General features: G+C 36.5%; 1 protein-coding gene across 2 annotated transcripts; it reads right to left on the bottom strand.

The window, feature by feature from the left end:
• Positions 1–247: 247 nt before the first annotated feature.
• LOC104086074 (AP-1 complex subunit gamma-2-like) lies at positions 248–24,667 on the bottom strand. Of its 2 annotated transcripts, none has more exons than XM_009590233.4 (18): positions 24,314–24,667; positions 21,091–21,393; positions 20,643–20,784; positions 18,997–19,170; positions 16,723–16,902; positions 15,805–15,959; positions 13,008–13,098; positions 12,570–12,733; positions 12,187–12,241; positions 10,303–10,425; positions 10,086–10,181; positions 6,845–6,972; positions 4,325–4,429; positions 3,971–4,230; positions 3,528–3,776; positions 3,271–3,452; positions 1,595–1,699; positions 248–866 (listed from the first exon to the last, which is right to left on the bottom strand). In XM_009590233.4, exons 1-18 carry the CDS (start codon positions 24,343–24,345, stop codon positions 771–773), a joined length of 2,640 nt encoding a protein of 879 aa, XP_009588528.1. In that variant the 5' UTR covers positions 24,346–24,667; the 3' UTR covers positions 248–770. The 2 variants fall into 2 exon arrangements, with proteins under 2 accessions (XP_009588528.1, XP_009588529.1); XM_009590234.4 differs by having other exon boundaries at positions 3,271–3,446; positions 24,314–24,666.
• Positions 24,668–26,001: the final 1,334 nt, after the last annotated feature.

The following is a 26,001-nucleotide window of genomic DNA, read 5'->3' as shown; positions in this document are numbered from 1 at the left end:
TTCAATTGGCACATTCTCTGCCTGTTTCAAGATGTTCAACAGGTACAACCCTTAGTTCAGGTGTCTAAATTGAAAAAATGGGCAAGTTTAAGAAGTTGAATATGTGTTCAGCCAAATACTTTATATAATTATATCCACTTCTTCTATTAACATCACAATAGTATAACTATAAAACTTCAAAAGAAATATAAAAATGAAGAACATGAACAAGGAAACAGAAATTGAAACTTGTTGGGAATGAGGACACTTCTAAGAATGAAGAATATGAATTAGCGATAGGCAAACCCACGATTATAACCAATTGAGAAGCGCTCCGTTATAACAACTGAATATATCCCCACTTATGATGGCACATGTGATAAAAATATTGCCAATCCAACTGGAAAACCTGTATTATAATTCTTCATTTTGAATCTGATCACCCAAAATCTTAGAACAAAATAATACTAGCACAATGCACATCTCAGAACTTTTATCTAGTCCAACACATGACCTCCTCCTTTGAGCTCCTCATAGGCAAAAATTGACTTTGACAATGGCGTACACATCATAATGTACAATGCCACCTTGGAAGGTAAAAAAGAAGTAAGCAATGTCAGGCATCCGAGTGATTCCCAAGTAAAGCCACCACTTGAAGCTCAACCAGACTGCCACTTCTTCAAAACAATTGAATAAATTGCATGAGGGAGTACAAACAACGAGGGGAAGCTTCTTCGTAGTGAAAAAAAGACGAAATGCTACAAAGCATCCTCTTATAGAGCCATTCAACCTCACAAATCACGAGGAAAATTGTTGATTTGGCCTTCCTCCAAGACATCTTTGTTATTCACCTTATAACTTATCCGTATACGCATGACAATGGATTTCTGGGAAATGAAGATAATGATATAGCCGTTAAAGATTCAAAAATTCATTAGTGAAGTGAAAAGTACACTCAATCTCACGGTTTAAAGGAACTTCATAATTTTGAAATACATTCAATTCAATTGGCTGATAAACAAATTTCTATTACTAGTTTCAGTTTCTTATAGCAAAGATCATTACATAAAAGAACAACTTACAGCTGTAGCAATCTTTTCAAACCTCTACAAGGGAAAATATTTTTTCAACAATTTCGAATGTTTCCAATCTCTCCCATCTCATATCCAATTTACTCAGGATCCACAAAGAAAGTACCATTGGTAAGCCAGAACTCATAAAGCATATTTTCACTATTATAATTTTGTGGATCAACGACGTACAAACATTTCAGTAATAATTTCTCTTCATGTGCAAATGGAACTAATGAAATTCTGTTAGTTAGTATTGACTCGTAATCCTGTAAATAAACTCAAAGAAGATTGGACATGCAACATGCTTGTTAGATTATCAGTATCAAGTTGATAATGAGCCTGGATGATTTTTTATATGAATCGTCTATATGCATTCACTCTATTTGAGTCAATTCCTTTCTAATACTGGAAAATATTTGTGCTGTAAGTCAAAATAGGGGCTAAGGCTACAGGTTTCTAAGTCATACAATCTATACATTTATTTCTACCCAGTCAAAGTCTATTAAAAGTAATCCAAGACAGTAAATGAACAATTCGCATACCTTGCCATGTTGGCTGTTTGTGACTCTTAACTTTTGTGTGATTGATCCATTACCACTTGCAGATAGGGTATTACCGCTAGCTGGATCCAATTGCAGTTGAAGGAACTGCATAGACATGCCAAATAAACTTAGTCAAGAGATGACTAATGGTACATGTACTGAGAATTTGAAAATTAGGCTATCCAATATGTATTAAATTGACAGTCAATTGTGATAAATCAAAGGACAGGTATACCAAGAATTACCAATTCATTTAAGCCTTCAGCAAATTGTATAAGAAGATTCTCTTTCAGAACTTAAAAGATGAACCTAAAAATTGTATTGAAAGATTTTCTTTTAGAACAAGAGACCCATTTACAACAGCCTCCAAGCTATCACCGATATTTCAACCGATCAGAAAAGTCAACCATGTTGAGATATTTGGAAGGCATGAAATCCACATAAAGGGCAATGCAGCCCTGTCTGGAGAAAAGATTTACTGATACTCTTAAATGACTTTATACCAGATAACTACCAACTCTACCTATGTGAGCCTTGCCGGTCCCAAGCCCAGATAAAGGAGAAGGGTTGCGGAGGCTGACAGCTAGCTTAGAACTAGCCAATTCATTATGAATCCTGGCCTACAAAGTGAAAGGTAGGTTTTATAGAATAGTTAGACTAGCACTGTTACAATGAGAGTGAATGATGAGCCTTAAAGTCCAACATATTCACAAGATGAGTCTAGTAGAGATGCGGATGTTAAGATGGATGTACCGTCATACAAGATTAGAAATCACCACATTCGCCAAAAGGTGCAAGTAGCACACAGTGAGGATAAAATGAAAGGTCGCTTGAGATGGTTTGGATTTGTTCATGTCTGTGTCGACTTCCAAATGTTTTGGTTTATAGTTGTGAAACCATGGAAACTGAAGACGTTAAAAGGGGACGAGGTAAACCTAAAATCACATGGAAGGAAGTTGTCTTGAAGACCTATAATTTCTTGGAATCTCTGCAAACTTAGCGAAACATAGAGCACGAAGGAAGAAAAGAGTGATACCAATTAGTTGGGAATATATTTTAGTTATGTTCGTACGTTCATTTTAGGTCTTATGCTTTCTAACAGTCTTTAGTCCTATCGGTGGTTTTTACGCCATTAGCAAATATATAGAACTTCTAGTACCTTTTATTTTTATTTTGTACGATGTTGGCTTCAGATGAATTTAAATGGAGAAATATGTTCAGTGAGAACTCATATAACATACCCCAACTTGTTTGAGACTAAGGCACGCTAGTCGTTGTATATCCGGTAACTACCAAAATGGCACAAGCCCAAGAGTGAAAATCGACACTTAAAACAAGCCCCTTGACCCCCTCCCCCCCCCCGGGCCCCTGACAGTCCACACCCGGGGTTGGACATCTGGGCCATGGACAACATGGTGCTGGGGGACTAACATTGGGTAAACGAAAAGTTGTAGGATTGACTATGATATCGTGTAAAGAAAATTTTGGGTCTAACTCAACTCAAAAAGCCAGCACATGAGAGGATGATTGCCCAAACCACAGGAGACAATAGTTCTTTCTCTCAACTAATGTGGGACACTCTAATACATGAACCGTCATTCTTCCAAGAAGAAAATAACGAAAAGGAAAATAATAACACAACAAACTAACTATTGGATGATTGTTCCTTTTCTTACCTTTGGAACTGCTGCCTGGAAGATGAAGTCAGTGAAAACATCTTGTGACTTATTTGTAAAACTACCTTCAATAAGTGTTGTCTGTGGGTTTCCAGGCTGCTTTGACAAATTGAATGTTAATTTCAAGGAGCTGCTCTCAAATGCAGTAACAGATGAATGTCCCGGACCATTGCCTTCTGTAACTTACAAAAATGGTTTCAGCATCAAGAACAAAATAAGACTGGCCGAGAAGGTTTAAGAGCCGATAGAGATTATACCAGACATTGGTGGACTGGAAGGAAGCCCATTCAATAAATCCAACATAGAAGAATTTCCACCTGTAGATGAGACTTGCGCTGAAGGAGCTGAAGGTGTGGACAATCTATCTAATATATCCAATGGACTTTTATTGTCTGTATTGGAGGAAAACACCTGAGCTGTAGAAGAGCTGCTTTGAGCAGGAGGAGTTCCAATCGACAAAAGATCGAGTAAAGCATCAGTGCCACTCTTTTGGCCCTGATTTGTATCTGAAATTCAAAGAGAAAAATCAACTATGAAGTCAAGTTTATGTTAGATGTCAATTTATGCTTGGAATGGCCAAAAGATGCCAATTTAAAATTTTAATTACAGTAAAGCGGAAAAGAAAAAATGTGAGGATGATCAGAATTAAAAATTAGGAAAAGAATTCTGAAAGATTCATGCAATACATAGCAAATGTGACCTGATTGCAAAGACACTGGCGTCAGATTGACACCAAGAAGATCCTGAAGAAACTCTCCACCAGAAGAGCTAGGTGCAGGAGCATCATCTGAAGTAAGATCGAGTAAGTCAGCAACAGGAGCAATACTGGGTTTGGCAGCTCCATTTGGAAGATTAACTGATACTCCTTTTGAAGTTGACACAGCTGCCGGCACAGAACCAGCTCTCCTTCCGCTGAAAATTGCTTCATCCAGAACTGGCATTCTCTCTGCTAGTGAAGACCTGAAAACATACATCCAGCAACTCCTTAGCTTAGGCACACTAAAAAGACAACAGAAGGCATTAGAAACAACTTTCCACAAGAAATCAATCAAACCTCATATTCTGATGCCTCTCGATAATCGAGTTAAATTCAATAGCTCTCTGTTGCAGTTCAAGCACAAAGCTTCCTTTGTACTGACCAATGATATCATTTATCCGCCTGCACCAAACAACAGCATTGCAGATTACTCACTTAAGACGCATTATAAGACCAACTATTTTTAAAGGCACTGAGCATCATGTTAAGAATATTAAAAATGTAAAAATGCAATTACCGAGTCTGCGTCAAGACCCAGAGGTTTAGTTAATTTGATTAGTAGTTAAACAGCTGGAGTTAGTTAATCATAGATGAGGGGGACGGCTGAGATTGAAAGTTCAGTAAATGTGCTCAATGGTTGTTATTTAATCCTGGCAAATAAAATAGCACATGTGGAAGGAAAGGAAGGTTTTTGATTTATTAGCCAAATTCTGGTAAATTCAAATTCTCTCCCCTTCACGTTTTTTTAGTGCTTCCTTCATCTAATTCTTGTTCCTAATTCAATCTCCCATTCATGAAGAGGTAAAGCTGAGCTATGGCGTAAGGAGTAGAGCTGAAGATTGTTGAATTTCCCTTGTTTCATTTTTCAGTTGTTCTCTTTTCAGTTTCGATCTCGTTTCAGTTGTATGTTAATTTCCTTTTCATTAATAAAAACGACCTCTGCTCTCGGTTGATTGGGAAATTGTTTCATTAAAGTGTGCGATTGCAAGTAGAGAGAACATTCCCAAGGAACTATACATAATACAGCCTGAGAGTAATGTAGACAACAAACAGATAAAATCAAAATTAAATACAAACTTCCTTCTCAGCATTGATGAAAAGAATAGGTATGTTAAGAAAACGTACATTGGCCTAACTCAAACCTAAAAGTTAGCGTACATGGTGAGAATTGTACTAAACCAATAAGGAGACTCTAGCATATACACTTAACCGATGTGGGGTTCTAACACTCGGCGTGCAATTTGGAAGATAGAGCAACATAACATGAATGGCTCAACATTGGGTAGGCCAACATACCCCAGGGCTTTGGTTCGATAATGAAGTACAGCGCAATGTGTGGTAACTGACATCACAAGTTTGAACTCCGCAGGAAGGTAGAGGGGAAATCCCTGGACCTGTGCACCAACTAGGGCTAGGCCAGCTAACCCAGGGATTTCTCGATTAACATTGGTTAGTCCAACATAAAAAAATCTGGCTATGATTCCATGTTAAGAAACGGACCTTGGCCTAATTCAACCCGAATGTTAGTGCAAAGAAAATGAACCTTCAGTCTAACCCAACCCAAAAGCTAGCTCATGAGGTGAGGATTGTCTAAGACCATATAAGAAGACAATAACCCATTCTTTCAACCAATGTAAAACTTTTTAAACCACGCCTAGACTGGACCCCAAAAGCATGGAAAATATAATATAAGAGACCAACATTGGGTAAACAGAAAATAGGGATCTGACTCTAATACTATGTAAAAATGATGGACCTTTATTCTAACTCAACCCCTAAGGATTGTCCAAAATCAAATAAGGAGACAACCTATTCCCTCAACCAATGTGGGACACTTAACCGCTAGGTCAAGTGGTAAGAAACCCAGATAATATGAGGAGATTACAGCTCATACACTTACCCAACCTGGGACTTTATCAAGGTTAAAAGGAAGGTACACTTCTATTTCTCAGCAGAAAAAGGAAGGTACACTTCTTCAAGAAGATGAGTATCAGAGAAACCAAAAGAAGCTGCATAGAGTTGAAAAGAAGATGGCAAGTAGCTCTATAGAGATCAAACATCCTTTCTAAAAGAGATAACCCAAGAATTACCACCGAAATATCTACACCTTTGACAGAATTACTCGATTGCAGAAGGAATGTCTTGAAGTTCATCAACATGGGGTAGGTAATTAGTAACTCAAAAGCGAGAAGGGGAAAGGAGCTGCCTCAGCATAAATTAATCGAGGCAAATGAGCTAATTAATGGCAAAATGAGATGGACATGGCAAGGCTATATCAAGGGAGAAGTAAAACAAAAACAGCCTCTGGTTACTAGAAAACGGAGCAAGAAATAGCTCAACTAGATCAAAGGCAGTGGTGGTCAGAATTGTGTTAAATGACTGAAACTAATCCATCTTTAAATACATATCAGCATTCCAGGATGGAACTTATATCAGGTTTTCATAATCATCAAAAACTTATTGAAGGAAAAGGAAAAGTTTCTTGGCTTTTCAGAAACTTAAGAGTCAGTCAATTAACCAATCATAATATTGATGGAAGAAACATTAAGTTATTCATAATGCTTGAATAAGGTTGATTGCTAGGAAGAGCATCACATAATTGTTTAAATTAAACTAGTTAATGTATAAAGTTTTGAAACTTGTGAATATTTGAGAAGCAGAGAGAGGCTGAAGATTGTAAAAGCACAAGAGGCAGATTTGATCCTGCAGACTATATACCAAAAAGAAGAGTTTCACATAAAAATAGAGCATGATAGACTGTAGACTATAGCTGAACAGGAAAAACAGATATCCAACTGAATGGAAAAGAATACATACTGTGAACAAGATGGAAAGCGACTTGACAGCTTTAACAAAGCAATCAGACACATTGCCCGAGTTGTAAGATCACACGAATGGCTTTTGATGGACGTCTCCACCACATCCACAGCATCCGACTCTGTCACCTGCTCCAAAAAACTTCATCATATATGCCCCAGAAGAAGAGAACTATTATGCAGAAAAAGCTGAAACGATAATAACATGCACCCAACTTCAAAAGGCAAAAAGCTTAATCTCTTTTTGATGAAGAAAGCTTAATCTATTTTATTAAGGAGATATGGAAATCGTGAGAAAGCACGGGAGAAAAATATATTATTGATGTTCTATATTAAATGTCTACAATAGCCCTATTTATACAATACATATTCTGCTCCTATTCTATGTGGGATTAGGGTTATTTACATAACTATCTAACACTCTCCCTCAAGCCGGTGCATACAAATCATATGTACCAAGCTTGTTACCTATGTAACTAATATGAGGACCAGTGAGAGACTTGGCGAAAATATCTGCAAGTTGATCATTCGACTTCACAAAGTTTGTAGCAACAGTTTAGAATTCGGATCCATAGAAGTGTCAACAGGTCTACAGCCTGTCATTCCTATCTCTTCAAGAATGTCTAAGACATACTTTCGTTTTGAGATCAATACCTAAGCTAGACTGAGCGACCTCAATACCCAGAAAATACTTTAATCTACCCAGATCCTTAGTCTGAAAGTGTTGAAAGAGATGTTGTTTCAACTTAGTAATACCATCCTGATCATTGCCGGTAATAACAATATCATCAACATAAACCACCAGATAAATACAGAGATTTGAAGCAAAATACCAATAAAACACAGAGTGATCAGCTTCACTACGAGTCATGCCAAACTCCTAAATAACTGTGCTGAACTTACCAAACCAGGCTCGAGGAGACTGGTTTAGACCATAGAGGGACCGGCGCAACCGACATACAAGGCCACAACAAAACCAGGTGGTTGCTCCACATAAACCTCATCCTCAAGGTCACCGTGAAGAAAAGCGTTCTTAATGTCCAACTGATAGAGAGGCCAATGGCAAACAGCAACCATGGATAGAAAAAGACAGACCGATGCTATTTTAGCTACGTGAAAAAAGGTATCATTGTAATCGAGCCCAAATATCTTAGTATACCCTTTGGCAACAAGACGAGCCTTAAGTCGATCAACCTGCCCATCTGGACCAACTTTGACTGCATACACCTAACGACAACCAACAGTAGATTTACCCGAAAGAAGAGGAACAAGCTCCCAAGTACCACTCGTATGTAAAGCAAACATCTCGTCAATCATAGCATGTCGCCATCCTGGATGAGACAGTGCTTCACCTGTAGACTTAGGGATGGAAATAGAGGACAAAGATGATACAAATGCATAACGGGTGATGACAGAAGATGATAACTTAAACCGACATAATGGGGATTAGGATTAAGTGTGGACCGTATACCTCTCCGTAGTGTAATCGGTTGACTAAGGAGACAAGGTCAGGTGCAGGACGTGAATCAGCTGGGCTTGATGCTGGGCGTGGACGACGATGATAAGTCAAGAGTGGTGGAGCTGTAGAAGGTTTGAACTGGACTAGGTGGTGGAACTGGAGCTATAGGTGGTGGAGCTGGAACTAGAATTGCATGTGGTGGAGCTGGAGTTGTAGAGGAAGATGAATGGGAGATAGTGACTGAATCTTCAAAAGATGGAATTGGTAGCACCTCAGAAATATCTAAGTGATTACCTGGACCTGTAAAGTATGATTGGGTTTCAACTATCCAGAATCAAGTTCCATTCTCTGTCTTGTTTTCCCACTCACCTTTGTTCTCTCTTCCACCCCGTGTATTTGGGAGCACGTGCTTTGAACAACGAAAACTATCTCTGAAGATGTATGTTTACATGCTTTGCACTGAAGGAACTCAATATAATCCGGTAGAGAAACCATCCAACTATTCATAGTATTGGATCCTATTTTGCTACAACCAATTTCTCAAATTCTAGACTAAGTTGTATGGTTTGGATTGAAGAGAGGTCTAGCATCACTGTAACTCCCACAAATCGTGGCTTGCTAGAAAAAAGGAACCAGCCGCCGGAATAGTCGCCGGAAACTGCAAATAAATCGCAGGAAAAATAAAAGTCGTCGGAATTAGGTGTAAATTGGCTGGGTAGGGTCGGAATTGCCTTGTGAACAAGCTGTCCTGAAGAAGCTTGACCAAAAAATGGACGGAGAAGCACGCACGCGCCGACGCGTGGGACAGACGTGCCGGTGTAGTCACAAATCTTACCAGCGCGTGAGCCGTCAGTTTCCGGAGAATCTGAATGAGGTTTGATCTCCGGAGTTTTCTGAGTCTAATGGTGGTGTTGGTTTGTGCACAACACTTACCAAACGTGAGATGATGCAAATCAGTCACTTAGGTCACCGGAAAATTGCACGGTGACTGAGTTCTTTCTTCCCGGATGTCGCTGGAATGACGCACAGCGATCATTTTTCACCGATGCTCTGATACCATGTGAGAAAGTATGGGAGAAAAATATATTATTGATGTTTTATATTAAATGTTTACAATAGCTCTATTCATAACTATATACAATACATATTCCGCTCCTATTCTAGGTGGGATTATGGTTATTTACATAACTATCTAACTGAAATAAAATACAAAATATTTAGTATTCTTTATAGACCATCGTTTGGACTATCCATCCTTTGTTTTTATAAGTAACATTTTTATTTGACTAGAGTACATTACCAAATGGCAGATGCACATAATAACAACAATGTTACACAATATATCGTCCAAATTTGGCCTTGAAAAATGAAATAAACTAGTAGCAGCTTATTGGGTAAAACATAAGTGTTTGTTGATAGTTCTTTTCTTTCACTCTCCCCTTTTTCTACTTTATTAGTATTTCTTAGGAATATGGCATTTCTTGGAGATCTGAATTCTCTATAGTACTTGAAATCACATGGAACTAGCTTACAGTCTTTACCACATTCAAGCAGAGCATATTAGTGAACTTCCAATAAATACAACAGGAAGCAACAGTTATAGTTATTGTCAACACATCCATGGAGAGTTTCCCAGTGGATGATAATAATGAATGAGAAACTTCATCCAGAGAATGCTGGATCACACAAGAAATACAAGCTGGTCAAGAATATGATGCAAGATTAATAGGGAGAAAAATATGCATAAACAATATTTGCTAATAACTGTCCAGCATAAACTCACAGTTAGGTGTTCTTCTATGTCAAGCCTTCTGACATTACTGACTAACATTTCACCATACTCTCCAATGCACCAAACTGCAACTCGAACAAGAGTTTCCTAACAAAAAAATGTCAAACAGATTACAGTAAAAAATACAGAGATATTCAGGACAATAAAACTGCTCATGGGTTACATGAACTTGGATTCTGATAGAAGATACAGGCAAAGCACGAAGTACCTGTTCCCCTGCTGTTTGCACGGCTCTATAAAAAGATCGTACAGCATATCCATGGAGGTCGGAAGCATTTGTAATCACCACAATCAGAGCATGCCACACCTCGTCCTTCACATAATTTCCAGCCTATAGCACAGACGACATATTAGTACTGTTTACCGACACAAATAATAATAATAATAAAGGAAGAACGAGCAGATCCACCAAAACAGGCTGACATGAATCAGATGTTAAGGTCTGGCACTTTGACAGATATTGAGAAATAATTATGATATAGATCACATACGTATCCAGCAACGGGCTTCAAACATGTAGAGTCAAAAATCTATAACCAGCAGCATAAGTACATTCATTTGCGACTAAGTGCCATTACATGTATGAGATTATGAGGTTGGTTCTACAAAAGTTTGATCAGAGGAATGTATGATAATTAGCGTTAAGAAGATAATATCCACAATTCAAAAACCTATGTGAGACAAAAACCTTGGGGAGTAAGCTGGATGTATTTCCAAGGAAACAAGTAGCTGAAGAACATGCGGACGACTATCACTGGCTGTGTTTTTTGAACAATTTGGAGAGAGAAACTTGATGCGCTTTGAGGGAAATAAAATTCCCATCCAAATGTTGAAATTTAAATGCTTATCTAATTTAGCTACATGATGTATTTTGGTGGATACATATGATGAGGGGAAATTGTTAGATAATGTAGATTCATTGCAGAACTGAGCTTTATTGTGCTAATATTTTGGCAGTCTAACATTCAGCACTGTCTTTGTGCTGGAACTTTCTACGAATAAAATTGCTTACTTTATTTATTTTTTTTAAAAGCTTTGGCAATATGCCGTAAACTTTAATAGTTTGCAATTTGTAACTGCAATTGTTTCTCATTGAAAATGGATATCGTATTATCACTTCACAATGAGTAATTTCAGATAAAGGCGTTCTTTTTTTCCTATAATCCCTCTCGAAAAATTCATAACTTGAGGGAGGTGGATGAGCCCTTGTAAAGAGTATTCTTAAACATTAATTTTTGCTTTTAATTTAACTCAAACAAAGTCTACCAATGCCAAAGATTTGGTAGGTAACTACTATCAAAAATGGGTCCGACCCTCTACTCTTCTCCACTTAAATACCACTCTTTTGTCAGCGGTAGGGTTCCAACTCGTGATGTGTGTCTAACCCATACATCACGCGCTGAGCTCTAACAACTACACCAAAGCCCTGGAACAGCAATTCACAGATAATAATACTACTCCAATCTAGAATTTCAAAGTTGGAGAACCAGCTTATACCAATGTGGGCTCACCTACGTGAGCTTCCAATAGCTGGTTCCTTGTTCAATAAAGGAGGTAGGTTGTAGGTTGATGCTAGCATATAACCAATTTATGATGAATCTTCATAGAAATTGATATAGACGATTCATATAGCAAACTCCAACTAGTTTGGGATTGCGCCATAATGGTTATTCTGCCATAATCGTGTTACTAACATATATTTGTGAAAAAGCTGTACACTTGTCAGAATCAGCAAAGCAGTTCACGAGTAAGAAAAATTTGAGAGAGATTTTACTCTACAATTAAGAAAAAGGCCGGTATGACCACATAATAAACACTCAGTAAGAGTGTGACCTCTGCACTACCAAACTTTGGCACATAGAATATAGCTAACCACATACCTATCCGGGTAATAAAACATAAAAGTGTCTTTAAGGGAAAGACAAGATGGCCACAAAGTTAAAAAGACCAGGTCATAACTAAATCATATTGTAGTCTGCATGCTAACATCGGAAGCCCCATAGAGTATTGATTTGAAAGATAAAGAAGGTATCTAAAAAATTTTATCAAGAAGAAGAGATCTAAATTTATGAGTCTACCAGCTTATCCATACCTCGGAGAGGACCTTGAGCATCTGATCAATGTACCAAATTTTCTCAGGGGAGAACCTATTGCACCATAAGCAGTTGTAAGTACAAGATGCATTTGAAGAGAACGAACAATCCATTTGTTCAGGAAAGTTATCTAATCATATTACACCACAAGAATCCCCTTGGGCACACAACCAGAAAAGTCAACAGAAACAAAGCTATGTAATCATGTTACAACACAAAAATCGGCTAGGGGACACAATCAGAAAAATCAACAGAAACAAAAACAGGAAATAGCAAAGCAATAATCAGAAGATCTATTCCCAGAATATTCAGACGCAGGAGTATTCTGTGAATTACAAAAAGAAGAGATGACAAGTTTGACAATTGTTCAGTGCCGACTTACTTTTCCACAATGGAACAGATTTTGGCAGTCAGATCTCCCTTAAACTCTGGATCACTTACTTCCAGATGTTCAGTTAACTCCTTGGTCAATGGCTTCACATTGCTGTCGTTTATTAATAGATACACTAGATCAAGGGCTCTTTTACGAATTGATGGATCAGAGTCCTGAAAATTAAATAAGCACATAAATTGCAACAGAAACTATAAAAATGAACACTTTGGGAAAAGATGTCAAACATTCCCATTTCAACTCAAGAAGCCATATAATGACAGAAGTACCAAAATGTAAAGATGCCATTAACAATGTTCTGTAGAAGTATTAGGAGGGACTCCACATATGAGAGGAAAAGAACACTGAGGATTGAAGAAAAGGAAAGACGAGATGCAACAAATTATTATTTTTTATGAGAAGAAGCAATAAAATATAAAGGTAACATACCTTCACGCATTCCAAAATTGTTGCCCTATGTCTCTGTACTGCTTGACTATCTACAGCTATAGCTTTCATCAGCATGTTCAGCGCCACATATCTGAAATAACTGAACCTCAATATAATGGAAAGCAGATTGCAAGAAAAATAGCAGTAAGTATGCAGAACGTGGCTTTCAACACACAGAAGGAAACCCCTTTTTCCCTCTACTTCCCGACAAGAAAAAGAAAGAGAAACAAAGAAAATTAAACAGATATTATTGTCAGGGTTGTGGTACGCAGACAGGAGCATCCGAAGCAGGCAATAATGGTAAGCCAACTGACAGCATGAAGATTTCTGTACAGATTTCCATGCAGGTTGCAGTCAGATGCAGAGGTGGATCCACGATTTGATTGGCTACATGTGCCATTGTATTTAATGCAAAATAGCCACTAATTAAGGAGATTGAATTAGGGTGTGCATTTGGTCGATTCACTCTATTTTGAATAATTTGGTTTGGCTCGGGTCGATCAATTTTGAATTAACTTGTTCGCTTTATAAGATTTTTGGTGTATAAATAAATATGTGATAACCAAACTGAAAATATTTAATCCTTTATTTGAAATCAAGGAAAAAATAACATTAGATGAATAAAAAAGAGACCCCCAGACCCCACTTTGTGGGATTACACTGGCTACGTTGTTGTTTTGTTGTTGAATAAAAAAGAGAAATGATTAAAATCATATTCAAATAAAATTTTGAGATCTAGAAGAAGAAAACAGAAGAAAATAATAAACAATAAAATGGGGTTGTACAAAGAGAGGAAATATAAAGATGAGAAAACTCAAAGAAATTAAGAAAAAGAGAAGAAAAGAAAATGGAAAAAGGGAACAAGTAGGGCCAAGAGAAAAAGTATAAATGGCTTGCTAGTGAGTGAAGTGATTATTGATCCTGGGTGTAGAATGTGGAAAGTTGGCACCTACGACCAGTTCGCGACTTTGGGTGTCAATCCTTAGTATAAGTTTGTTTCTGCGTGAAATACCAGTACATTTATGAAATTTTACCCGAGCGACTGGGTGGCACACCTCCCCTCTATACATAGATCAGCCCCGGTCAGATGCACATCATACCAAAACCAGGGATGTTTTGAGACACAAAAGCATGTCTTACTTCGACTGCAGATAATTAAGGTAGAACTTGGGTGGAAGAAGTGGGAGTTGGCAGGGGCCTTGTCCCCCTCCCTAGATGTGTCACCAAAGGGTTCTCTTTTCCCCTTTGAATAGCTTTCACTCCATTTATGTCTGGAACACATAAAAGAGAATACTCACTCCATTCATTTGATAGGACGGTATCAACTGCTCATTGAGTCAAGATTTTAATTTATTTAAATATAATATTAGTGATAATGATAAAAATATTAAAGTAATAGTTGAAAAGTTAGTTTTATAAGAAAACATCACATCAAAGTTTAAATCTTGAGTAGTCCAATAAATCAGTATTCTTAGGGATCGTGAAAGATTTATAGAAACGGAATCGTGTCAAACATGTTGGAACATGACAAAATGAAAAGAGTATCATATAAACTTGTATTGAATGAGTATAGCATTAATTTTCTCTAAGTTCCTCATTCCAGCTCTCTAGACTTCGAGCCACTTGGACGATTTCTTTCTTGTTACTTGTCTCTTTGAAATGATTTTCTTTAGTTTTTAAAAGAAAAGTGACAATTTTTTTGAGAAACATCAGAAGCAAAAAAATTGATACATAAAGATGCAACTAACTAAGAAACCTGAATAGAACAACCACAATTAAATAGCATTCTACACGAACCCAAATTAATTGGGCAAACCACCAAAATACATACTAAGTCATGCTACTTTTGATAAGTGTCAAATGCATGACCTTTTTATTCACTATTCCTCAAATTCTTCCACTAACTAAAGATAAACTTCCCTTGTCACTACACTTGGGTGATAATCCATCATTGCTCTTGTCCACCGGTGCTAACAAGCACTTTTTAATCATGTTTGTGAATTTTGAGATTGAGTAGTTGATATCTGGTTACAATTTTTCAAATTTTCTAATTTTGTTTTTACATGTTTTACTTTTTATTCCTTTATTATTTTGTGTTTCTTACCATTTTATAAACTCAAAGAAACAAGACTTTTTATTTTTTTTTACCAGCTAAAAAAAAGAAAACCACAGGTGCCTACAATTGTTTGTGCATATCAAATATCAAAATCACTAAAAAGCAGATTAAATTTTCTTATATTTCTAATTATAGGTTTGGTGCAAGTTAGTTTTCTAGTTCTGCTCCTGATGTAACACCAATAGCACCATAAGACAAGAAGACCTTGCACATTCAAGGTGTGTGACAAGAAAACATATAATATACCACTCATTTGCCAAAATAACTGGAAAACCAATTGGAGGGTGTTCAGGAAGAAGTCACATATTGAATGTGCACAAACTTTGAGAATGATTAATTCAGTTTACAACAACAACAACAACCCAGTATAATCCCACTAGTGGGTCTAGGGAGGGTAGTGTGTACGCAGACCTTACCCCTACCATGAGGTAGAGAGGCTGTTTCCAATAGACCCTCGGCATCCTTCCGTCCAAGAACTCCCCACCTTGCTCTTGGGGTGACTCGAACTCACAACCTCTTGGTTGGAAGTGGAGGTTGCTTACCATCAGAGGTTGATTAATTCAGTTTCAACCCACGAATATTTTAAGGTGCAATCCTTGGACACAAAAGAGAGTCACAACACATTGGAAGATACCCCAACAAATTTTAGGAAGAAAATAAAACTAGATGGATGAAGCTGACCTGATATTATTGTCACGGTTGGACAAAAATCTTCCCAAAATATTAATAGCAAGCACACGTAAACCACCATTATCTTCAATGCTCATGATAGTTTCAACACATTCATAGAGAATAGCGTTGCCTGCATTTTTGTTCGACTCCGTTTTCGTTGCCACCTAAAAAGTAATTCAAAATTGTTAGAGAATGAATAAGAATATGTTATTTCCTAAACAGAACAACTTCCTTGATATTCAGCAAATTCTGTTGCATCTTACTCATACTGTTAGTAGTAGCTTCAATGATAGTAAATAGTCCAACATGCCACAAATTAGTTGTCAAAAAGTGCCAGGAGAAAAAATAAAACACAATTGCTCAGATTGTTGCATTTGCTTAGATGTTTGTGTTAATCAGAGTCTCTGAGCTGTGAATAAACTTATCGCGATGCATATGCTTAACACAAGCGTTCACTAGTAGAGCTTCATTCAGTAAGGGTTCGCATGGTAAAATTGCCACATAAGGAGAGCTAGCCCAGTAGGGTGATTGTGAATATCAATAAAGAATTTGATGAGAACAAAAGGAACAAAATAAAATCAAAAGAGTCATGATCTAACATCCCAATGTACTTAAAGCAACTACACACACTGCTCTTTATCCTTGACTATAAGCACACATTTATCAACTACAGTTTATGCGCTTGCTATCTTTATCCTTGACTATAAGCAATGATTTATCAACTACAGTCCTATCATGTATAGACATACAGAAAACTCTTGTACAGTCTAACCGAGGAAATATGCCATTCTAGTGCAAGATACCGCAAGTGGAACTTCCACAACGATGACAAAACATGCCTATGAGGAAAGCATTCGAAAAAATTCAAAATTGTACAACTCCAGTACATTCACATATGCTTCAACAGACCATTGAGCTATAACTGACCTGAGCAAGAATGTCATTCATGGAGTCACTAGCGTCAGCATCGCCTTGGCCCAAAACACGCAAGACCTTGAGCAATCTTATATGAAGAAAAGGGTCTGTAATGCCAGAAATGTCATACTCAGGTGCATACGGGCTGTTGGCAACATCCTTTAAAACTTTCACTAAACCATCTGTGCATTTCTATAACCACAGATGAACAGAAACAAAAGAAAAAGAAAAATGTAAATGCCTTGTAGAACTGAAAATAAACCTTTAATTCTTATCTATCGCATAATTCAATATGCATTTAAATTCAAAGCTTGTGCGCAGAATATTTAACACAAGGGCTATGCATTAAAATCCAACATGTTTATGCAGTTAATATATTTTAACACGGAGGTTTAGTACAGTGGAGGGCGAGGTGAAGCATAAAAAAATAGAGCAGGCCTCATTGATTACTTATAGGTACAGCATTCATCATTTAACTCCAGTTTTTTGGTCTAAGGGAGTCAAGTAAACAATTTAATTTACGTCGTCCTTTCCATCCAATTTCAGAGATGACACGGAAATAACAGCTCCTTTCCCCTTATACCTCATTATTAGCGAAAGAAACTAAACACTATGCCTCCTCTTTTACTTCATATCCCACCAACTCTTGTCTTTTCACCCCAGCCAATCATGGCACAATTGAAATTAAGATATTACCTGTGCAAGTTTAGTCATTCTTTTCAGTTGGAACTTCAAAAAAGGAAAGTCTGAGGTGTAGAAAGGAAGAACCGGAATTGAAAGCGCGGTAGAGATCCTAATAACGTGCTTCGATCAGTAAAAATAGAGGTATATCATCAAATCTAACTTAACAGGTCACTCAAAACTCAAAGGTATAACAAGCAAGAACTAAAAGATAATATGCTGACCAAGCATTTCTGCTCCAAAACATGTACATGGAATGAAATTATGAAAGCAGCATGGAAATCTAGTCCATTATGCCTTTTTGATGTATTTGGAATGGAAAGATGGGGAGGACGTATCAAAGCGATGAGGAAGAGCTTAAGAGATTTAAGTGTTCTTCTTGTTTCCTATCCACTTTTTACGTAAAGAAGGATACCTTCTAGTTCAGGTAGTTGGGTAGGCTTAGTAGAGAATGATAGTAGCCTACATAGTCGAATGAACTTATAGTTTTAGCGCCATCTTGAAAAATCAAAAAATGATTGTTTAATTTATCAAAAAGCACCCCACCCCCCCCCCCACACCCCCGAACTTTTCCTATTACCTCTGTGGTTGTACATATACCTGGTGGTTGGCATGCCAAAGCTTCACATTCTTACCCTTGTTTTGGAGACACAAGAAAAAGGAAGAGAAATAAAAAGAGGGAAAACGGGAAGAGAAGTATTAACTTTCTTTTCTTGGGCTGAAAGAGAAAATTGGAAGGGAGAAAAAAAATTGCAGAAAACATTATGGGCCCAATATGAATATAGTTTCTATTTTGCATACCCAACAAGAGGACAGAAATTTCTAGAACTTCTTCTTGGCCTTTCTTAGTTTCTTTCTTACCTTTCCAGACAAACCATTAGTTACAAGATTCATTCATGGATTTTCCCCATATTATCAAGAAAAGAAAAGGATTCCTAAAATTGAACAAGTAATAAATCAGCAAATAAAAAAAATTATAAAAACAAGATTTATCCTTGTTAGAACCAAAAGTGGGAAAAAAAGTACTAGGCGCAGGAATGATCTCGACAAAGCCTTGAATTACAAAAGCAGTATTTCACATGGCAATGAAATTCAAAACCCTAACACAAACGAGAGTAAAATCTGGAGTTATCATCACAAACACCATGCTCCAAACAAGTACATAGAATAAGGTCATGGAGGCAAAAATCCTAACACCATTCAGAATTTCTCCCGTCCTTTGTTATATTTTCCCTTTTTTTCTGGGGGTGGGGGTCTTAGGTTACAGCTATACTTAAATTCTCCATCAGTTTTGATTATCATGTCCTTTTCTTTTGGGACCCAGGTTCCCACATTTAATTTATGAAGTCAGACCCCCCTATTGGAGTTAGAAAGAGCTACATAAAGAGAAAATGCTAGCTTTTTATGTAACTATTGTCTGTGTTTAGAATTGTACACCAGTTAAAATGAAGAAATATGTTTGTTATTAAACAATAGTTTCTCACCACTGCATCTAAGAGCAGAATGCCACAAAAAGGAAGAAAGAGTGAGCAATACCAAAAGTAACAGATTTCCTAGTGACAGATGTACAAGTAGAAAAGATAACCCTATCTATATTCAACTTACCTTTCTAAAATATTCAAGGGCCTCTGTACTAACTTTACATAGATCTGCACAAAGCTGGACACCAGTGATGAGAACTCCATGGTGCTTCTCTTTAAGCAAGGCAGCTACAGGGTTTACAAAATTTTCGGCAAGATCTGGGACCTTCTTTATAATTCTTATAGAGCAAAGTGCTGCCTACGATAGACCGAAGTAAAGTGAGTAAATGTTGGCAATAACCATATGTAAGCTTAGGAACAAAGACACATCAAATTACTGGTACTAAAATACACAGATGAGAATACTTAAAGGATAATGGATTACCTTGAATGATATGCATAAATCAATTTTGTTGAAAGGGGGCCACAGAGAAAAAGGAAGAGTGATCAACTAGAATGGGAGCGCAAGATGATTGATCGTTCTTATATGGAAAAGCCCACCAAAAACCAACTACCCCCCTCCCCGCTCTCCCATCCAGGAGTTAATAGTGGCCCTTTCCCTCTTTGCTTCCTTGGTGACTCATACCTCTAACCGTCCTATCCACTAGGCTATTCCTCCCTTTGCAGAGCCCAAGATGATGGGTCAAAAAGTAAACTTTGATGGTTGATTGTGGAAAGTAATCATATAAATGCATGTGATTCCAAAAGTATCTAATGAGACATTCCTACTGAGCTAATGGTAACAGCTACTCCTAAAACAATGTATGGTCTACATTGGTGACTCTAAGCAAAAGTAACTGTATCTGCTTTCTCCCTATATTTAACTTGATTGTGGAGTCAATTTTCTGTTCAGTGATCCAGTGATCAACGTCAAGCAAGAGCATTTAATCGCCAAGGATAATCAGTTCCCATCCATATTTAGTTCCCAATTCCTAAATGGACATTGATGACAGCTCTGCAAAAATGATACACCTTCCATCCCAATTTATGTGAAGGTGTTTGATTAGGCACAGAGTTTAAGAAATAACTGAAGACTTTTGAAACTTGTGGTCTCAAAAAACTATAGAAATTTGTGTTGCTAAAAATCATTTCATTAAGGGTAAAACGGGAAATTTAAAGTTGAATAGTTACTAAATATAGAAAGGTGTCATTCTTTGTAGGACCGACTAAAAAGGAAAAAGTGTTACATAAATTGGGACAGAGGGAGTAATACAAATTTTACCATCTGGGATTGCAAAGTGTAATGGTTTCATTATGAAGCACCCATCTCAACATTTTACTAAACCAGCAATCTCTCATCTGAAGGACAGTCTCCATATTACTGCTGGTCAAGGAAATACCACATCTTCTAATAACAAATCCTGAAATTCCTGAGAATTTTTCTTGTTTTTCACACACAGAATTGGCTCACAGATCCCACAGACATCATAATAAATTTGAGCAAATTCACTTTCTCTAACACAAAGTATCGAAATTCCTATTAAGCTATCAATGTTTCTCACACACACGCTAAACATAAACATTTTATCTTTTCCTTCTAACTCACATCCCTCTCTTCTGTACTGATGAACCTCAACTTTAATTGATTCATCCATGAATTCCTTAAGAAATTAATACTTAACTAGTTTGTGTAGGCAAACTTAATCCAACAGAATTTCACATCTTGGAATGGAACTTAATTACAATTCAAATGAAAAACTCTTATCTTTTAGCAAGAGATATAAGATGTACCTTCTTTCGAATATTAGGATCTCTAAACTGCAGCAACCTTTCAACTTCAGGTGCTAAATCACGAGCCATTTCTGCAGAACAAATGTTCCCCAAGGCACAAAGTGCAAGTCCAACAATATATTGGTTGGTGTGATTAAGATCTCTATTAAAAGTTAAGATATCAAAGAAAATCATAATTTCATCTTCCAGACGAACTGAGCAGCATCAAATTTTTCTCTTTTTAAAATTTTTTTTTTTCTCTTTATTGGGGGATAAATCAACTGGCATCATCTTATGAATTTTAGGTGTTTTTTGAAAAAGAAACAAAAGAGAGATTTGAAAACCTCTTTTCCAGAAATTCTTTCTTTAAACATTTTAATTTGGTTCAATTATTCAAGTGCCTTCTAATAATGTAGAATAATAAATTAAAGAGAGACCACTATAAAAGCAGTAAGTTTGAAATGGATACTGTTTTATAGAATTTGTAACCAACATGAGAACTTCTTGTCTTTCATCAAGCAGCAACATTAGACCAAGATATCCTATTCGTTTCTCCGGAAATCCCGGAGATGCGATTAACTTCAAGCATTCCATTTGACCAAAATGTGTTGGATAACCAAGCATGTGAATGAACATGAGTTTTGCAAGATTACGATGTCTAAAGTCTGGATCATTTTCACTGATTGAAGCTCTAATAGCAGCACACTCTTTTCTTACTACGGCACGCTCTTCTGCTGCAGTTTTGGAAGCACGGATAGCCCTAATCATGTCCCTGCATTGCAACAATAAGGGTACATCATGGTCTTTATCACACCTATGCTATCTCATGCACTAAGCATCTTCGGTTAACTAAACATAATCTGAAAGATAAACTTTGCATCAGCATCCATACACAAATATTCTTTTTTCCTGTGGGAATGTGTTATGCAAGGATGGGGCAAATAAAATGAGGTAGTCAATCAGCAGCTGAAGATAAAACTTTTTTAAGGAATAAAAATTGTAGTGCAGGTAATTCCTGTTTCCTGAATGCTTTCTGTGAGAAAATAAAATAATCCTTAATGAGTTACAGCTCCTTAGGGTCTATCCATAATGCTCTATAACCTTTTTATTAAGAGGTTAATAATTTATGACTATTCTTGTTTCTCCTCTTTTGTCTTCACTCCAATTTCTTACAAAAACTCGCACAATTATAAGGGCTTTTGCTTTCTCTAATTAGGTTTTATTTTAAGAGTTCTTCCATAAATATTTTATAATCTTCTTCATCCTCAGCACTATATAACGTTGGTGTCAAAAAGCTGTAAAACCATCAACTCAGACAAAACTGAAACCATATATATAAGTGTTACATGTGATCTGGAATATGTAGAAACATAACACTTTTGGTTTAGTTTGGTTTAATTTAAAACAAGTAACCTGCCAATTGCTGACCCCTTGTGTAAACTAGTGGGAGTCCAAAAAAGAAGCTATCAACTGCCAATTTGGACAAAACTGAAACCATAAGTTTCCGAGTAATGTGTAGACAACAAAAAGATCACAACAACTACGACTTAATCCCAAACTAGCTCGAGTCAGCTAAATGAATCATCAATATCCATTATGCTCCATTATTCCAGTACTCAATAATTTTTCTTCCAAGACAAATTAGGGGTTCTCTAACAGCCGAGGTTATATACATTTTCTATCCAACCAAAAGAACTCCTGGCAACGGCAGATCTAATAGAAATGAACCAACAACCTGTACAATGTGGTCTCAAAAAATTACAAACAAAAAAAAGGTCTGGTGTTTCTGAAAATGTACAAGCCTCCAATTGCACGAAATAGTTCAGAGATTTCATATAAATATTATGGTAGTATGATATAGAAGGGGAGGGGAAATCAGAAAATGCAATGAATCATTCAATCAACAATGCATCAGATCTCAGACGGAGTGTGAAAATGTAATTTCGCTGAAATTTTTACTGTTCTCAACAAAAAATAAATTCCAAATTGAGCATATAAAAGCATAAAAATGAAGTTGAAAGAAGAATTAAGCGCTCATGCCCAACTGCTCAATTCATTCAAGCTAGTTTGGATACTCCAACCACTGCCAAGCTCGTGAAGCCAAGAACTAGCAGCATGCTTTGGTGTAGAAGAAGAATATTTTGGACCAATCATAGACCCATGAAGAAACACATTTTTTCATAATGTCGGAACTCTAGATCACATTAAGCAAATCCTCACATCTGAAAGATCATTCGGCCGTTACATTAAAAAGATACTAGCTAGTCAAATATCATATGCAGATAGCATATACAGATAACCTTAATTTTCAAATATCATAGATGGATAACCTTAGATTCAAATATCATATACAGAGAACCTTATTTTCATATTTCTTAGTTGTATCTCATATGAGAGAGTAGCGACCAAAAATTTCTTCAAAACACCAAATACTAAATACAAAGATAATGGCAAATCCAACATCTTAACAAACGCCCATGTCTACATTCTCACTTCTAAAGCCTTGTCATCGAGGAAAAGCAGAAACCAGCTCTTACAGAAGCCACCACTAAAGGGTTTGATTACTATATAAACATGATATGGAGCAACAAGCTCAAAAGAAACAGACAACATAGCACATTGGGAATATCCTTCAATTTGGTCTTTCCCCTCTGACTGGCATTACAGGACAATCTGGAAATCAGGGGATCCATTTATAAGTTTCATCTTTTAAGCAATGTGAAGGGAAGCCTTGGAGCAATAGTAAAGTTGTCTCTGTTCGAGCCGTGGAATCAGCCACTGATACTTGCAAGGTTAGGCTACCTACATCACGGCCCCAAAAGCCCTTCCCCGGATCTAGCATGAACACGGGCTGCTTTGTACACCAGGCTGCCTTTATTTTTCGGCAATCTAGGATTACTAAGAAGCTTCCTGTGCTAACAAAATAACAAAGGGAATTTGATATATATCTTGATATAAATACAAAAATAGAAACAGGCTGCTGATCTTCATTTCTTGTGTATTAGTCCAAACTGCAAAGTGTTAAGACTATAACTATCCAATGAAGAGAATTAAAGAAAGGACCGAGAAAAAGAAGCAATTAACTTTAGTTTAAGGGTTAGTCTTTGTGGTGGTAAAAGACATAAAACTAAGATTCTAACTATCCAATCAGAAGAATTAAGGGCCACTAATGGTACTAATCACTAAAATACTGCATTCAAGGGATCCTATCACATAACACTTGCACAATACTATGGTAATAACCACGAGTATTTTCATTCTGCTTGATCATAGTTCCAACCGTCTCCTCTTCCACTTAATTGAGTTCAAGAACCAACACAGTTCCATAGCTTAAACTATGCAACTCCAACCATTTTTGAAATGATTCTGGGTTTCGGCACAGCACTAAACCAAGAAACCCCATGGACAATTTAATAGAGAAGAAATTCAACAAATAAACAAAGGTTTACATTCACTTCCAAAAGTGATAAAATAATTCGGAATTAAGCTTATATCCCTTGCAACCAAGTAAACACATTACTTGAATATAGCCCTTAAACAAATGAGACATTAAGCACATTAGCCCAAGGATGCGGACCAAACCATTGTCGACAATAGGACAGAAATGCCGTTAGTGATTTCGACAAAGTTATGAAATTAAAGCACAATGACAAAAACATAGCAGAAAATTGACGAGCTTGGATTGTACTAACCTGAGACGCGTGCCGGAGGAGAAGGGATTCATGATTGGGTCCGTTTTGAAACTATGGGAAAGCTCGATCAGATCCAGGAGTGCTGACTTCTTTTAACTGTTTGCAAGTGTGATTAGAGGTCCGCTCCACAAATGAGAGTTGAAGCTGAGAATTTGGAGATCTGGGGAAGTTGCAATTGAACGATCTGGGAATGAATCAGTTGCTGATTCGTCCGTTGGATCTGGAAATGAAGAAGAAGGAGAGTGTGTGTGTGTGTGTGTGTGTGTGTAAAGAGAAAAAGCAGTGTCGATGATGATCTCTTTTGCAAATTGAAATGAATGAACAACCTGTTTATCACATGGAAAAAAAAGGAAGAGAAAAAAACATACTGTACAAACAAAATGCAAAGCCTCTTCCTGTCTTAGTTTTTCTTTTTTCTTTTTTCTTTTTGTTTTCCTTTTTTCTTTTTCTTCTACTCCCTCCCTCTCAAAAACGAAAGAACCAATTATTATTATTACCATTTAGAAAGTCAAACAAGGTTTTCTTTGATTATATTTTTTATAAATAATTTTTAAATATTTTGAGTTATTAAATATTGTAACTTATTCTACTTGTTTATATTAAATTTATTTCAAAAAATATAAAGATTTTGTATCTGAATTCATACCAAAAATTATCTGATCCTCTATTCCGAAAAGGTTTAAATAAATTAAAATAGATGAAGTATTTATTTGGGGGTTAACCAAAGTAAATGACAACTTTAATTTTGGATAGTTACTAGAAAATCTAATCTAATAAACTAGTCATATTATTCCATAACTGTCCGGTTTATATTATCTATATCTATATAAATATATAAAAGAGGGACTTGACAAGATGATGTGGTGCCTCTCATACTGTAAGAATCTTATTTATCTTTGTCCTCAATTTTTTGACTTTTTTCTTTCATTTAAAGCATTTATCTTATTTTAAAATCCACATCAATAACTCATACCTCTTCCTTGAGGGTTGTAACTTTTCAACTTCATAACCCCCAATTGTTTAATGAATTATAAATTACATTTATTAGCAGACTTTTTGAACAATTATATCTATTTTTTTTAGATTTTAACTCACATATGGGAGAGGGCAAATGTGCGTTGGCACCTCTTGAAAACTAGGATTCTTATTTATCTTTTTTTCTTAGATTTTTTCCTTATTTTTCCTGCTAAAAAGGTAATTTACTTTAATGTTTAATTACGATAACCATTGCAACCTTTCAAATTTTTTATTTATGGAGAAAAACTATTCAGGTAATCATTCATGCCTAATACTACCGTTGCAATCTTTCAATATGACTTTATTTAAGAACGAAAAACCTACATATCCTCATGATCTCTCAACCTTTCCTCTGTGTGAATCATTAATCTTTAGCAACATACATTACTCATGTGCTATGGAGATTAAGTGACAATCACAAATTCTTAGGGAAGTCGGGAAATAATTTCAAGATATTGCCATTTGAAGGCTGCTTTCCGCATTCGAAAATCTCTTCATCACTATTACTTCCTTTTCGATTTGTAAGTTTATTTTTTCTACTCAACATGTAAATTTTATGTTCATTCATACGGAAAAGTGAAACCATGATCAAACACTCGATATTCGCATCACATCGCCAGCAAGAAGGAAGGCAGATTATTAAGCTTTCAGCTTTTGCTTACAAATTATAA

Source organism: Nicotiana tomentosiformis, chromosome 4 (assembly GCF_000390325.3).
Source record: "Nicotiana tomentosiformis chromosome 4, ASM39032v3, whole genome shotgun sequence".
In the NCBI taxonomy this organism is placed as follows: domain Eukaryota; kingdom Viridiplantae; phylum Streptophyta; class Magnoliopsida; order Solanales; family Solanaceae; genus Nicotiana; species Nicotiana tomentosiformis.
This window is presented reverse-complemented; position numbering and strand designations above follow the sequence as displayed.